The sequence below is a fragment of the Phaseolus vulgaris genome, chromosome 8 (genome assembly GCF_000499845.2).
Source record: "Phaseolus vulgaris cultivar G19833 chromosome 8, P. vulgaris v2.0, whole genome shotgun sequence".
In the NCBI taxonomy this organism is placed as follows: Eukaryota; Viridiplantae; Streptophyta; class Magnoliopsida; order Fabales; family Fabaceae; genus Phaseolus; species Phaseolus vulgaris.
In genome coordinates, this window is record NC_023752.2 from 12,574,800 (window position 1) to 12,589,746 (window position 14,947).

Here is a 14,947-nt window from a genome sequence, read left to right on the forward strand (position 1 = left end):
GTACATGAAATTTTAAATTGAAAAATCCAAAATACATATGGATGTTACAAATATTATAATATGGTATACACGATTTTTTTTTTAAATAGTGATAAAGGTATGGTTGAAACTAAAAAGAAAAGAAAAATAAAATAAAATAATATATATATATATATATATATATATATATATATATATAAAGATGGTATAGAAGTGTAATTTGCCTTATATTCATCTTCACTTTCAGTGTGCTCAGTGTCACTGATGTGGCATGACCTTCACGTAGCGATTTATATATCCATGTTCATAGTTTCTTTCTGGTCAATTAAAAATTTACTTAATATTATTTTATTCTATAAATCATTCTAGAAAGTTATCGTTCAATGAAAATTGAAATCAAGAGTAAATAGAGAATTATTGGAAATAAAATCTTAATTAAAAGAACTATATTTTAGAAAATATAATTCATTACAAAAGTAATTAAAAATATTTTCATTACTTATATATATATATATATATATATATATATATAATGGATCTTGAGTAATCTTTAATCATTGGATGAGATCTGGTGGAAGGTTGAGATAGGCTGTAGGTTAGTGTGTGGTTAAAACCTAATTCTTTAACTGAAGGCTTTTTATATTATATGTGTTTTATATTTTACTTTAATTGTTTTATTTAGATGTGTATGTCTTTAGCCCGTTTTTTATATTATTATTTTTAAAATACATTATCTATTTAGATGAGTTTCTCCCTAACCACTTGGGAAAGAAAAATAAGAAGAAAAAAATTTACTTCTTCATGAACTAAAAAATAAAAAAGTTAAATAAATAATATGCAATAAATTCTATATATGAACTAATACAGTAAACCAATTTTAACTTGAAAGAAATTAATTTCATTCATTTTTAATTCTTTCTTCTATAAAGAGCTTAAACAGAAACTTGTTAAAAATGAATCTCTTTAAATATTCTCTTATAGCAATTTAGTCTAACATTTGCGTATGTAACAAAATTATTTTATAAATAATAATAAAAATTTATAATTAATAAACCGAATTCATTTATAATTTTTTATTAGTTCAATTTTCTTTTTACGATTTTCAGTTTTTAAATTTGACTTTCTGGGTTTAAATAAGGTGAGAATTTAGTTTTTTCATGCAAACAAACGACACTGTTTTTTCTTTTTCTCTGAGGTTGGAGAATTCTTACCTTTCAGTTCGTTCAATCAAAGAAACCTACAGTAGCATTAGCACCTGCTCCTTCATACATACTCCGTGTTGCGCACTGTTTTGATTTTGATTCTCTTCCAAGGTACTCTAATTGCCTTCCGCTATTTGATATTCTTTTAGTTAATTTCAGTTACTGTTCTTTTTCATTGTAAGAGAAGAGAGAGAGAGATAGGCGCTAGAGAGAGAAAGAGGAAACACTTGTGTTATTGCTATATTGCATGCATGTGGAAAGTAAAGAATATACAATATTTATAGAGGTTAGGGAGGCTTTTGGTGCACTCCGTTAACAGCCCCCCGTAAACTTAGGTGGGATGATTTATCAAACACCCTAAGTTTACACTTGAAGGAGTGAAAGGGAGAGCCAGAAAGAGGCTTAGTTAATATGTCTGCAACTTGAAACTGAGATGGTAAGTGAATGAGAGTGAGACTCTTATCAAGGACATGATCCCTGACGAAGTGAAGGTCGAGTTCAAAATGTTTAGACCTAGAATGCATGATGGGGTTTGCAGCAAGTTGAACAGCACTCAGGTTATCACAGTATAGGCGTGGTGTAGGGGAACGGATCCGCAGCTCATGCAGAAGAGATTGAATCCAGATCATATCAGTTAAGGCAGCAGCAACACTCCGATATTTCGCCTCTGTGCTGCTGCGCGAAACAACTTTTTGCTTCCTTGAGACCCACGAAACTGGATTGAGGCCAAGAAAGATGCAGTAACCGGTTGTGGATTTGCGGTCGTCTAGGTCAGTGGCCCAGTCGGAGTCGCTGAAGCCGATGATGGAGTATGACGGAGAAGCACAAAGATGAAGACCATGAGACGAGGTGCCAGCTAGGTAGCGAAGAATTCGTTTCACAGCTTTCCAGTGAGATTGCTGAGGTTTGTGCATATATTGGCAAACACGGTTGACAGCAAAGGACAATTCGGGTCTAGTGATGGTAACGTACTGTAAGGCACCGACGATAGAGCGAAAGAGCGTAGGGTCCTCAACCGATGTGGAACCATCAGCGGTAAGACGAAGGGAAGAAACCATGGGTGTGGGTTGAGGTTTAGCATGAAGCATGTCGGTGCGGTGGAGAAGATCACGAATGTATTTTGACTGAGAGAGATGCAGGGAATTATGAGCATGCCAGGTGACTTCCACTCCTAAAAAATAGTGCAAACGACCGAGATCCTTTAGGGCAAAGTGAGAGCCGAGTTGTGTGATAAACAGCTGCACCAAGGCATGCGAACTACCAGTGACCAGGATGTCATCAACATAGATGAGAATAAACAATGTTGCAGTAGGAGTGAAGCGAGTGAAGAGGGAAGTATCACTCTTGGAAGGGAGGAAACCCATGTGGAGAAGAGTGTGAGACAGTTTCTGGAACCAGGAGCGTGGTGCTTGTTTAAGACCGTAGATGGCTTTGTGTAAACAACAAACTTGAGAGGAATCACTGGAAGAAAATCCCGGAGGTTGTTGCATGTAAACCGGTGAATCAAGCTCACCATGCAAGAAGGCATTGTTGATGTCAAGTTGGTGAATGGGCCAACATGAGGAGAGAGCAATGGTGAGCACGATACGAATGGTGGTTTGCTTGACAACAGGACTGAAGGTGTCGGAAAAATCAAGGCCTTCACGTTGGTGGAATCCTTTGGCGACAAGGCGGACTTTGTACCGTTCAAGAGAACCATCAGCGTTGAACTTTCTCTTGAAAACCCACTTGCATCCAACCAGATTGGCGTTGGGAGGCAGCGAAGTCAATGTCCAGGTTTTGTTGTGAAGGAGAGCATCATACTCAGTTTGCATGGCACGAAACCAAAATGGATTAGCCATGGCGTGTTTATAGCTAAGAGGTTCAGAAAGGTCAGGAGAAATGGAGGAATGAAATAATTTAGGTTTGGAAATACCTGCTTTGGCACGAGTGAGCATGGGATGAGTGTTAGTGGTTGGTGCAGGAGGAGGCTCGGTAGGAAAAACAGGGGATGAAGCCGAAGGTGGAGAGGACTCCGTGTGACGTGGGGAAGTGGGGATGGAGGCACGAGGAGCGGGAGTAGCGACATGAGGAATGGAAACAACAGTGAGAGGTGCAGTGGAAGAAACAGAAATATCAGAGGTAGAAGAACATAGAAAAGGGTTAACTGTGAGAGAATAAGGAAACAGAGACTCATTAAATAAAACATTGCGTGAAACAAGGAGCTTACCACCAGTAGTGAGGCAGAGGTATCCTCGTCGGTGAGGATCATAGCCAAGAAACAGACATAAGGAGGAATGAAAATCAAATTTATGTTGGTTATAAGGACGCATCAGAGGATAACAGGCACACCCAAAGACTTTAAGAAACTTATAGTCAGGTTTAACAGCAAGAAGAGTTTCATAGGGACTAATATCATTTAAAACAATGGTAGGTAAAACATTGATAATGTGAACAGCAGATGTAAACGCTTCAGCCCAATAAGTGAGAGGAAGAGAAGCACTAGCAAGAAGAGCAAGACCAGTTTCAACAATGTGACGATGTTTTCTTTCTACAGAACCATTTTGTTGGTGTGTGTGTGGGCAAGTAAGACGGTGATCAATACCAAAGCGTTGCAAGGTTTTTGTTAAAGCAAGAAATTCTTTTGCATTATCACTTTGAAGAGCTTTGATAGAAAAACCAGTTTGTTTTTCAGCAAACAATTTAAAACGTAAAAAGACAGAAGTTACTTCAGACTTAGAGTGAAGAAGATAGAACCACGTAAACCGAGAGAAGGCATCAAGAAAAGCAATGTAATATAGCGAACCATTTGTGGAGGAAGTATGTGAGGGACCCCATATATCAACAAAAACAAGTTGTAGTGGTGTATTGTAAGAAGTTAAAGAGCGAGAAAAAGGTAATTGATGAGCTTTAGACTTAGCACAGGCATCACAGAAAGCAGTAGTTTTATTACAGGTAATGTTCTGTAAACGCATAATAAGGTGAACAATACGAGATGAAGCATGTCCAAGACGTTGGTGCCAGATATCATAATTGTTCAGCAAAGTGTTAGTAGAGGCAGTATGAACAGCAGGGTGCATATGAACAGAGGGTGGCATAGAGCGTTGTAAATGTGGAAAAACATAAAGACCATCATGAATTTTGCCTTAGAGAAGAATCTCTCTTGTAACCTGATTTTTGACAAAACAGTGATCAGCAAAGAACTCAAAAAACACCCCATTATCACGGGCAAACTGTGAGACACTGATAAGATTTTTATTAACAGAAGGCACATGAAGAAGATTATGTAGTTTGAAAGAGGGAGAAGAGTTGGAAGAAGAAAGGAAAGCAGAGCCAAAATCACGAATGGGCATACCTGAACCATTACCGAGTTGAACGAAGTCATTACCAGTGTATGTGTTGGTGGAGGAGAAAACAGAAGGATCATGGGTTATGTGATGAGTGGCACCAGTGTCGGGATACCACAAAGGATCTTGAACAGTTGAAGGAGTGCCCAAGATGGAAGGTTCAGAATGATCAGGATGTGAAGACGACGAAAAGAAAGTTGCATTAGCAGAAATTTGTGAAGGTCCCTTGATATCAGAACGAGTCCAGCAAGTAAGAGCCGTGTGACCATATTTGAAGCAGAGCTGACATTGAACCCGGGCAGGAGCGGTGGAGGAAGACTGATCAATCCAGGGAGAATGTGGGCCACGAGGAGATTGATACCTTTTGGTGTTGGTATGGGACCTGAAGAAACCGCGACCACCACGCACATTATGGCCACGAAAAACAGAAGTAGAGGAAGGTGAGGGGTTCCAGTTGCTGTAAGCAACATTAGCTTGGACGAGAGAGTTCTCAAGAGACCGGTGCTTCTCGAACCGTTCTTCTTGAGCAAAAAGCAGAGCCTCAATATCCTCAATAGTGTAGGGATCAAGACGTGAGGTAATGGACGTAATAAAATCATCATACTCTTCAGGAAGACCATCCAAGACAGCACCAATGTGGTCTTCAGCCGTGATAGCAGAACCAGTGGCAGCGAGAGAGTCCACCACTTTCTTGATATCAAGAAGGTAGGCAGAGATGGAGCGGTCACGTTTAGGGGTTTTGAGCAGAAGCTTGAGTTTGCGAATTTTGGCACGAGTGTGGGAAGCGTAGTAGACATTTAACTTGTCCCATATGAGAGAAGCCGATCGTAATCCAACCATTTGTGTAAGCATTGAAGGAGACATAGAAGCAAGAAGCCAAGCAACAAGCAGATTATCTTGTTGCTTGTGAAGGAGAAAGGCAGGGTTGACGGTGGTACCAGACAGAACCCGAGGGGGGGTGAGGGGAGATTCCAAGAACGAAAGAAGATTGAGTCCCTCTACCTGAGCAAGAACTTGTTGGCTCCAAACCAGAAAATTATCATCCGTTAATTTGAGAGAAAGGGCAGTGGGAAAAGTGTGAAGCTGAACAGGAGAAGGAGAAGGAGAAGAAACTGTGGGAGCAGAGGTGGAAGAAGATGAAGAAGACATGGCTGGAAAAAAAAGCTCTGTATACCATGTAAGAGAAGAGAGAGAGATAGGCGCTAGAGAGAGAAAGAGGAAACACTTGTGTTATTGCTATATTGCATGCATGTGGAAAGTAAAGAATATACAATATTTATAGAGGTTAGGGAGGCTTTTGGTGCACTCCGTTAACATTCATCTCTGTTTCTCTGCATTTCTTCTACCACCGAAGTTTTCACAGATATCCAAATTGTTTTCCCTTCTTCTGAGTGATTTTTCTGAATCCTAATTGTGTAAAGTTTTTTTTTTTTTTTAATATTGAATACATTTGTATTTTCGAATTTTATTCTTGGGTATAAAGATCTCAGAAATGGGAACTTTTCTTGAACCAAAGAATTATATGTTCTTGATTTTATTTTTCAAATGATTTGATTTTTTATATATAATTCTGATTCTCTAAGTGCAGCCTATTCACTGGTTCTTTCTTGTAATTTTCAGGATAAGCATTTTCTTGTTAGTTTTTGTTTTCTCGACGATCGAAGTCATTTTCTAGTTCGTGGTGGTATAAGCATCTTCAAGCACGTAATCACTTTATCTTCAATGTAAATTGCCAATTTTCTTTTAATCCAAAAGCTAACTTATTTATTATTTTACAGAATTGATAAGACGCCTTCTGGTTCTTGCCAAATGTTCATGTAAGAGCATTTGTGTGTTGATCAATGTCATGTTAGATAATAATTATGATATTATCGATCTTGTAAATAAGATATATCATGTTGACAGAAATACTTTTCCTCAAAATAATTATGTATTTTTTGTAGTAAATTGCAAAACAGTGCATTGATTTTTTTTTAATGCAGGGACTTTCTTCTACCATCAAGGAGTTAAATGTCTTCCCACATTCATTCATCAATAGGTTTCAGAAGCTGCATCATTTTTTCTTTCCCTCCATGTGCTCCAAACAATTTAGGTTGGAGCAGAAGTGGAAGATGAGACCAAATATGTCTTTTTCATGATCCATGTCTCAACTTGCAAATGAGAAGATTCAATAAATAACTTCACTTATAACCTTATAATTCACATTGGACTTGCCCTTTGGGTAATATTGTGAAGGCAGTGGTTTTTTTTTTCTCCTTTAAACTTTGCTTTAGTCCAATCCTTTTACATATATGCCAGTATGCTTTGAAGCAGCAGTAATAAAGATACTCTAAAAAAAGCAAGACAGCGGGGTTGGCAGAGATAAAAATTACAATAACTATAATGTTTTAAATGGACCAACAATAACCTAATTTTAAGTAGATTTTAAACTTTTATTTCTTAATTAGTTTTAAATGCAGCTACAACATATTTAAATTCTATTTAAATAATTAGAGGTTGACAATTTCTTCTTGTATTCTTAATTTTTCTTCTTGTACCTCCACAATGTTATGCAAAGACCAAACTGTCTCTATTATTTTTTAAAATCCTAAAATGCACTCGAACTGTATTTATTTTTTTGCATTGTAGATTATGGAATCCGGAAAAATTTCAGATTGGTACTTGAAGTAAAATTTCAGATCCACCAATCCGTAATTCAAAATATGCATTTTACATTCAAAATTTCATCATTCAGAAAAAACATTCTGGATCCATCAATCCGTAACAGAAATATGCATTCCAGATTCAAAAATTTATAATTAAAAGAAAAAACATTTTGGATTCCGAATTCAGAAATCTATAATTAAAAGAAAAGACATTTTGGATCCACCAATCTGTAAGAGAATTTGGTTTCTGGATTTGGCAATCCGGAAATCAATAATTTATGCAAAATTTTCTCTCAGAACACCCCTTCATTCGAAAAAAAAAATGATTCAATTTTAGATTGATGAATCTGTTACACACTTCCAAGTCCTGATTTTCGGTAACCATGGTGCCCTTTTTCAAATAAAAGGTTAAGGATAGTCTTAGTATTTAGAAAAATATGGGGTGCAGAAAGAAATATGTAGGGTGCAAGAAGAAAAAGTGTTAGAGGTTTATGGTTTGATTGGGCCAAAGGCTCAAACTTATTAGGCTTTTTCAAAATTAGGTTTAGGGTCTTCATATTTTTCATGCGCCGTCTCTTCTTTTTCCGCAGCCGTGTGCAGTGGCAGAGGTAGCGCGAAGACGGAGGCAGCGCGAGCAGCGTGTGCGGTGGAGCGCAGTGGCGGAGGCAGCGAATTACGCAAGTGACGGCGGCGAAACGGCGAGCACAAGCGGCGGAAAAACGGCGCGACAGAGGCACAGGTTAGGGTTTCTGGGTTTCAAATTAGGGTTTTATTGGATTTAGGGTTTTTTTTTTGTTTTTGGGCCGCGTCATGGATTGCGGAGGCCCATGGATCGTCCGATCCAGCCCTTCGATAGCCGGATCGCTCCGATCCGGTGAAACTCCGATCCCACCTCCGATCCAGCTCGTTTTTGCCTAGAAAGATCGCAAGATCGCGAGATTTCCAATCTAACTTGCGATCTTGGCAACATTGCTTGGTACTGTTCTTCTCTGCCAATCCTGTTATGCACTTGTAAGACAAAACACACTTTGAGCTTGACTTGCACTTTGTTAGAGATGAGTATCAAGTTGCAGACCTCTCACTAAACCTATATCTGGTTCCAGATTTCTCTTAGTCAAATAAACTAAAATTGACGGTCAAATCACCTTGAGTATTATATATCTCTCTTTGTTGTTGCTCTTCATAACAATTTAATACACATAAATAATATTCTATTGTTTTCTATATCATGACTCTTTGTATACTCTAACATAGAAGAGGGCATACAGCATAGGTAATACTAATACTTTTATCAGATGTTTGAAGTCAAAATACAGAAATGGAAGAAGAGTATAAACATACATTAATTAAGCATTTTTGTATGAATGCCTATATTGATACAATTTCTAAAACATACCAACCTGAACTCATACACTAAACACATCATGTATCTATCATGGTTTTAAATTAAACTCTACAACTGTAATTAAGCTGCAGTGTACAAGGTTTTTTGACTTTGTGGTTGCAACCATCAACTCTATTTATCTCTTATTTTTTACAATGCTCTTGACAAAATTACAGACACTTTATAGAATTATGTATTCCCTGCTTTATCATCAATATACAAATGGATATACAAGAATAAAAAAATGAAAAAGTATACTTTGACACTAGAAAAGTATATTATTTTCACAACCTATTATAATAATATAATAATATTTTAAATTAAAAGATAAATTAAATATAATCAAAATATTAACTTATTATGTTGTAGATGAATATTTTTTACCATTTGAGATGTAAACCTATCACCACCTTAAAAAATGTTTTTTATTATTATCACTATAAAAAAAATTATTAAATAAAAATTAATTTTATAAATCAAAATAATTAGTTATTATTTGACTAAATTAGAGATAATTTTTTAAACTAAAAAATTTATTAGTATCGAAAGTAGTTTTTTTATTATTAATAAAATTTATAAAATAGTTTTTAAATTGATCTCTAATCATTAACTATCAAAGTTTTAACTATTTACTACTTTGTATTTTAAATTAATCTTTATATTTAAATCTAAAATGAGATTATACTTAACTTTCTAAATGAGTCATGACGAAATTGCATTATTCTAAAAAATATTGGACCAAAAATGTCATTAAACCTAAATACAAATCCTAAATTATTTAACGTACTATTTCTATGCAAATTTAAAATAAGTAAAATTCATAATTATTTAATGTCCTACTTAAATAAAAATATGAAATACATAAATTTTTTAAATTAATAATTTTTTTTAAAAAAAATATTATTTAATGTCTTACTTAAATAAAAATTTAAAATAAAAAAATCCTAAATTATTTAAAATTCTAAATAATACGTAAATTATTTAATATCGTATTTAAACAAAAATTTAAATGTGGACTAGATAAATTTTTAAAAATTTTCTAAATCCTAAATAAATACAAAAAGAAAAAATTATTTAATGTGTTATTTGAATAAAAATATAAAAGTAATAAAACTTATTCAAAATCCTAAATAAATATAAATTCTAAATTATTCTTTTTAATTGCTTTTATTAATAATATTATTAAATAATTTTATTATATAGTAAAAATTATGTTCACCTTCTCTTACAACCACCACCGAAGTCAGCAGATGCGGAGTGTCTAAAGGGAACGCATACGAGGAATGTCTACACCAGTGAAAGTGTAGAGGGAGAGTCTATTGTTTACACATTTTCAATCATTGAAATTTGTTCCTTTGAATTTAAAAACAATAAATTATTTTTAAATATTTTGCATTAATTACCTTTTTATAAATTTTAGTTATTTTATTGTATCGTATTTTTTTTAATTATTATTATTATTATTATTATTATTATTATTATTATTATTATTATTATTATTATTATTATTATTATTATTATTATTATTATTATTATTATTATTATTCATTTATGAATTGAGTTTATTGGGAATTGAAAAGTTTATATTAGTGTTAAATGATAATTTGTTGAATTATCAAATAAAAGAGTGTGTTCATACTCTTTTAATGATTGAGGTTTGTTTTAATATTTATACTTAAAAATAATAAATTCGTTTTTAATTTTTTTCATGAATTACCCTTTTATAATATATTATATTTTTAAAATAAGCCCAGTGTGTTGCACGGGTCAAAAATGCTAGTTAATTACAAAAGTGACTAAAATTTATTAAATATTTTTATTATTTATAAGTTTTGTTTGTGGAATATATATATAATATTGATCTTTATCAAGTAATCTTTAATCATTGGATGAGATCTGGTTGAATGAAGCTTGAGATAAGCGGTGGGTTAGTGTGTGAGTAAAACCTAATTCACGTTATTTATTTAGATGAGTTTCTCCCTAATCACTAAAAAAGAAAAATAATGAATTTTTACTTGTTCGTAAACTAAAATTAACTTCTGCACAAAATAAAAAATAAAAAGTTAAATAAATAATATAAAATAAATTTTACACATGAGCTTATACATTAAACCAATTTTAAATTAAAAGAAATAGGACACCGTTTCACGCAAACAAACGACACCGTTTCCTTCTTCTCTCAGGTAGGAGAATTTTTACCCTTTTAGTTCGTTCAATAAAAGAACCCTACAGTAGCATTGACATCTGCTCCTTTCTACATTCTCTTTGCTGCGTGCTGTTTTTATTTTGATTCTCTTCCAATGTATTCTAATTGCTTGCCGTTATTTGATATTCTTTTAGTTAATTCCAGTTATTGTTCTTTTTCATCTCTGTTTCTCTGCGTTTCTTCGAACACCGAAGTTCCACAGATACCCAAATTGTTTTCCTTCTTCTGTGTGATTTTTCTTAACCCCAATTGTCTAAAGTTTTCTTTTTTTAATATTGAATGCATTTTGATTTTCGAATTTTATTCTTGGGTATAAAGATCTCAGAAATGGGGACTTTTCTTGAACTTCGAGGAATTCTTGTTAATGTCGTTTTCTTTATTCTTTTGTTTTTGTTTGAATTTTGAAAAAAATTATTTCTGTTTATGCTCTTGATTTTATTTTTCAAATAATTTGATCTTTTTTATACATAATTTTATTTAGTTTTTTTCTCCACGATCGAAGATATAGCCTTTCACGGAACCACCTCATTCTTCAATGTAAATTGTCAATTTGCTTTTAAAACGCCTTTAGTACTTTGCAAATTTTCATATAGAACATTTGTGTGTTATCAATATCATATTAGATAAGAATTCTGAATTACTTTAACTACTTGACCCAGAACTCCCAGAAAGTAAAATTAGGTTTTGTCATCAATCCCATGCTTGCTTAGATGATGCATGATGCATGATGCATGATGCATGATTTTATTTTTTTAATGTAGGGACTTTCTTCTACTACCAAGGAGTTCAAAACAAGTTTAACTGACAATTATTTTTTTCTGGTAGGTTCAGCATTGACAATAATGGAATCGATAGTGAAAAAATTTCAGTCAAAATTCAGAAAAGTTAGGGAAGAGATAAATCGATGGGACGAACTTCAATCTTGCTTAATTTCACAGTTTAGGAACGCTTCTCATATTGTTGATAGGTTCCAGGTTATTTGAATTGCCTTATACTTTTACTGTATACTTTTATTTTTTTTCCTACCCTATTTATTACTGATTTGACCTTGATATTGCTAATGTTATAGTTGCTTCAAAATACCAACAATCATGGTGTTCTAAATTGTGACAGTGGCATGAGAGATGCTCTTTTGGAGAAGCAGATTGAATCGCTCAACAACATTTTGGTTTCCATAAGAAAGACTTTGTGAGTTTCTATTGATATCTAGTGATATGTAAAACTAATGGGTATTTTAATTTAATTTTATGGCTAATGCAATCATGTTTTCAGTTTGAAATTGTTTTTTATTTTTTTGAATGACATAAGAGGAAAACTTAAAAGTAAAAATGAAACAAAATTTCCCATTGGCCAAAATCTTCTTATGCAGATAAGTTAAAAAAAAAACTTTTAGCGTATGGAATATTTCATTTTGTTTTCCTTTTTTATTTTTTATTTCCTATAAGTGTATATACTAGCATTTTGGAGAACAAATTGTGAAATGAGCTCAAGTCTCTAATGTATAAATACAAGTTACATATGATATCTTTTATATGGATGAACCATAGAGATTAGATTAATGCATAATGGTTTTTTTTATGATGTGATGAAATGATAATTGTCTTGGTTTTATTAGTTTTTACTTACTGTGGTTTTATCCTTCTTTCAGTCTTTAGGTGTACTTAATGAAAATAAGAAATTATGAAGTGTTTTTCGTTCAACTTTTATGATCAAGGTTATGAACATTGATGTAGGAGATTGTTTGTTTGTTTTGGTGACTAATTTCTTTAAATTTTCAGGGAAGAGTTTCATTGTATTGCCTTATCTCTTGACAAAATTCATCGAGACAGTAGACAACTAGTGAATGGCGGTTTTTCTCACCTGCACAGGAAACAACTGCAACAGCAAGTTGGCATGAAACCTAGTCTTATTTATTGCCTTGATAGCCTGATGTTTATACATGAGATATATAACTCTGAGTAAGGAACAACTTTTTCTTAATGTATATTATTCTGCTTCTTGACAAACCAGAAATGCAATTACTCTGCTTCCTTCACTTAATGTTTGTTTTACATCTACTATGGATAATGTATATGAACATATGACTTATTTCTGACCAATTAAACTAAGTCTCGTTGCTGGACAAGAAGTTCTTGAAAACTAAAAAAATGTAACAACTCTTCTGTTAATCATAAATCTTTATTATTTGTTGGGTGAAACGACTTCTAAACTCTCAATGTTATTGATGATGGAATGCAACTTTTTCCTTTTAAAAGCTTTTCTGTAGAATTGTTTTTTCCCCCTTTGTTTCTACTTCGGATAACACCACGTTGATCTGGTAAAAAAATATTTACTAGTTTTTTTTTTGTATTAGGTATTTATTAAAATCATCAGTGATCTCCGCACTATCAGAAATTTCCTTGAAATCAAGGTATGAATACCTATGCTACTGTTTAGACATTCAAATGTCATAATTGTGTATGTTTATGACAGTGTGTACATGGCCACACATGCGCTTGTGTATATTTTGTTGTTTTGATCATGTGTGTGTGACTGTCGGAAAGTAAATGAGATGGTGTTGTGAGCTTCTAACATTTAGAAGCAGCCTCAAGAGCATGTGAAAGAATTTTGTTATCCCATTCAAATCAGGTGGTCTTTTTTCAGTCAAACTTTAAACAAAATCAGTCCCAACGACTTAGTTAACTTAGTATACCCAGAAGTAAAACATTCACAAAGGCATCATTATTACTCCTCCAAGAAAAAGATGAGTCGTTAGTGAAATGAAGATGTGAAACCTCAACTTCCTTTAAACCAACTTTGATGCCTTTAATGAGCTCTCTACTAATATTACAGAATACAAAAGTAGAAACCATTCCCAATACCTAAATTCTTATTTTTTATTATTCATGAAAAGACTTGCCTTCATTTTCCAATGCCCGTACTTATGTTGTCCAATGTTTTATTCTGTATTTTGCATTTACTGTTGTTTTTTTTTTTTTTTTTTTTATCAGCAATAATTTTGCATTTACTGTATTGCAGTGCTAGTGAACTTGGTGCACTTCAGCAACTATTGGTTGATCAATCCAATATCCACACTGAGGAAGGTATGCTAGAATCATCTGTGAGGTAGTAAAAGTGATGTTTTGGTCATTAACGATAAAAAATGTATATGCATGTCAACACCATTAATTTCATGTAATGTAATGCTTATGATAATCATTAGGAATGCTTCATTTTGAATTAAACCTTTGTCACCATTACCAACATTATATTGCATAAATTGTGTGTTTATTCTCATAATCAACACTTATACATGCTGAAATAGTTTAACTTCAATCCATATTTATGTTTATACGTACTTTGTTGGAATTAAATTTTGTCGTGATGCATGTAACTATAATTTATAGTTAAAGTTTTAATTATATCTCATTTTAATAGATTCTTTTTTTATTTGATTAACACAATAATTATGATAAACATTACTTATATTTTAAAAAAATGACATCATTTTATAATAGTATTCATGTGACATTGAATTAATCACTACCAAATACCTATATAAAGATTAACAATAAACGCAATCAACTGAAATTTTATGAAATATATTAAAATGTACATGTTAATAAACTATTAAAAGGTGATTAATTTTTTAATTATGCAAGTGAATAATTCAATATTGACTACACTAATTATCATTATTTCCTTATATATATATATATATAACTATGAAAATAATTCAAAATTAGAGATACAATACACAAATATTTGTATTGAATGTCATATGAAAAAAATGAAATCCACTTAATACACACAAACCTATGAAGATTTTGACAACATGATACTTAAAAAAATCTTCCAGATATATAGACAATAATATTTGAGCGTCAAACATCTCCAAACTAAATAACATTCAACTCATAATAAAAAATATATAAAATTTTATAAAAAGATAATTATTTAGAAAATATAAGTAAACTTAACAACTAAACAGAAACATAAAATGTACATATACATTTCTTAAATAATAAAGTTAGGAATCTAATTAAATTTTTAACATAACTTAATAACTTAATCTGTCAAACCACTCAAATACTATATTATATTATATAATTTATTGTTTACCCTCTTAAATTTGTAAAGGAGACCAACTCCTAGACTAACCAATTTATTTTATAAAATTAAAAATAAATACTACCGAAAATACAATTACATATCCACATTTTTTA

At 32.5% G+C, this 14,947-nt stretch overlaps 1 protein-coding gene across 5 annotated transcripts; it reads left to right on the forward strand.

The window, feature by feature from the left end:
• The first annotated feature begins 1,189 nt into the window (after positions 1 to 1,189).
• Positions 1,190 to 14,021, forward strand: LOC137824049 (uncharacterized protein At5g43822-like). 5 transcript variants are annotated; one of them, XM_068629480.1, is made up of 6 exons: positions 1,190 to 1,292; positions 11,574 to 11,716; positions 11,812 to 11,930; positions 12,521 to 12,700; positions 13,096 to 13,152; positions 13,761 to 14,021. In XM_068629480.1, exons 2-6 carry the CDS (start codon positions 11,585 to 11,587, stop codon positions 13,849 to 13,851), a joined length of 579 nt encoding a protein of 192 aa, XP_068485581.1. In that variant the 5' UTR covers positions 1,190 to 1,292; positions 11,574 to 11,584; the 3' UTR covers positions 13,852 to 14,021. The 5 variants fall into 5 exon arrangements, with proteins under 5 accessions (XP_068485581.1, XP_068485582.1, XP_068485579.1 ...); XM_068629481.1 differs by lacking the exon at positions 1,190 to 1,292 and adding an exon at positions 7,679 to 7,891 and having other exon boundaries at positions 11,568 to 11,716; positions 12,521 to 12,625; XM_068629478.1 differs by lacking the exon at positions 1,190 to 1,292 and adding an exon at positions 7,680 to 7,891.
• The last annotated feature ends 926 nt before the right edge of the window (positions 14,022 to 14,947 follow it).

Coding starts and splice junctions, on each gene's coding strand:
- LOC137824049 (XM_068629480.1), top strand. CDS start 11,585: ATGGAATCGATAGTGAAAAAATTTCAGTCAAAATTCAGAAAAGTTAGG. Junction 11,931..12,520: donor GTTTCCATAAGAAAGACTTT/GTGAGTTTCTAT, acceptor TTAAATTTTCAG/GGAAGAGTTTCATTGTATTG. Junction 13,153..13,760: donor GAAATTTCCTTGAAATCAAG/GTATGAATACCT, acceptor ACTGTATTGCAG/TGCTAGTGAACTTGGTGCAC.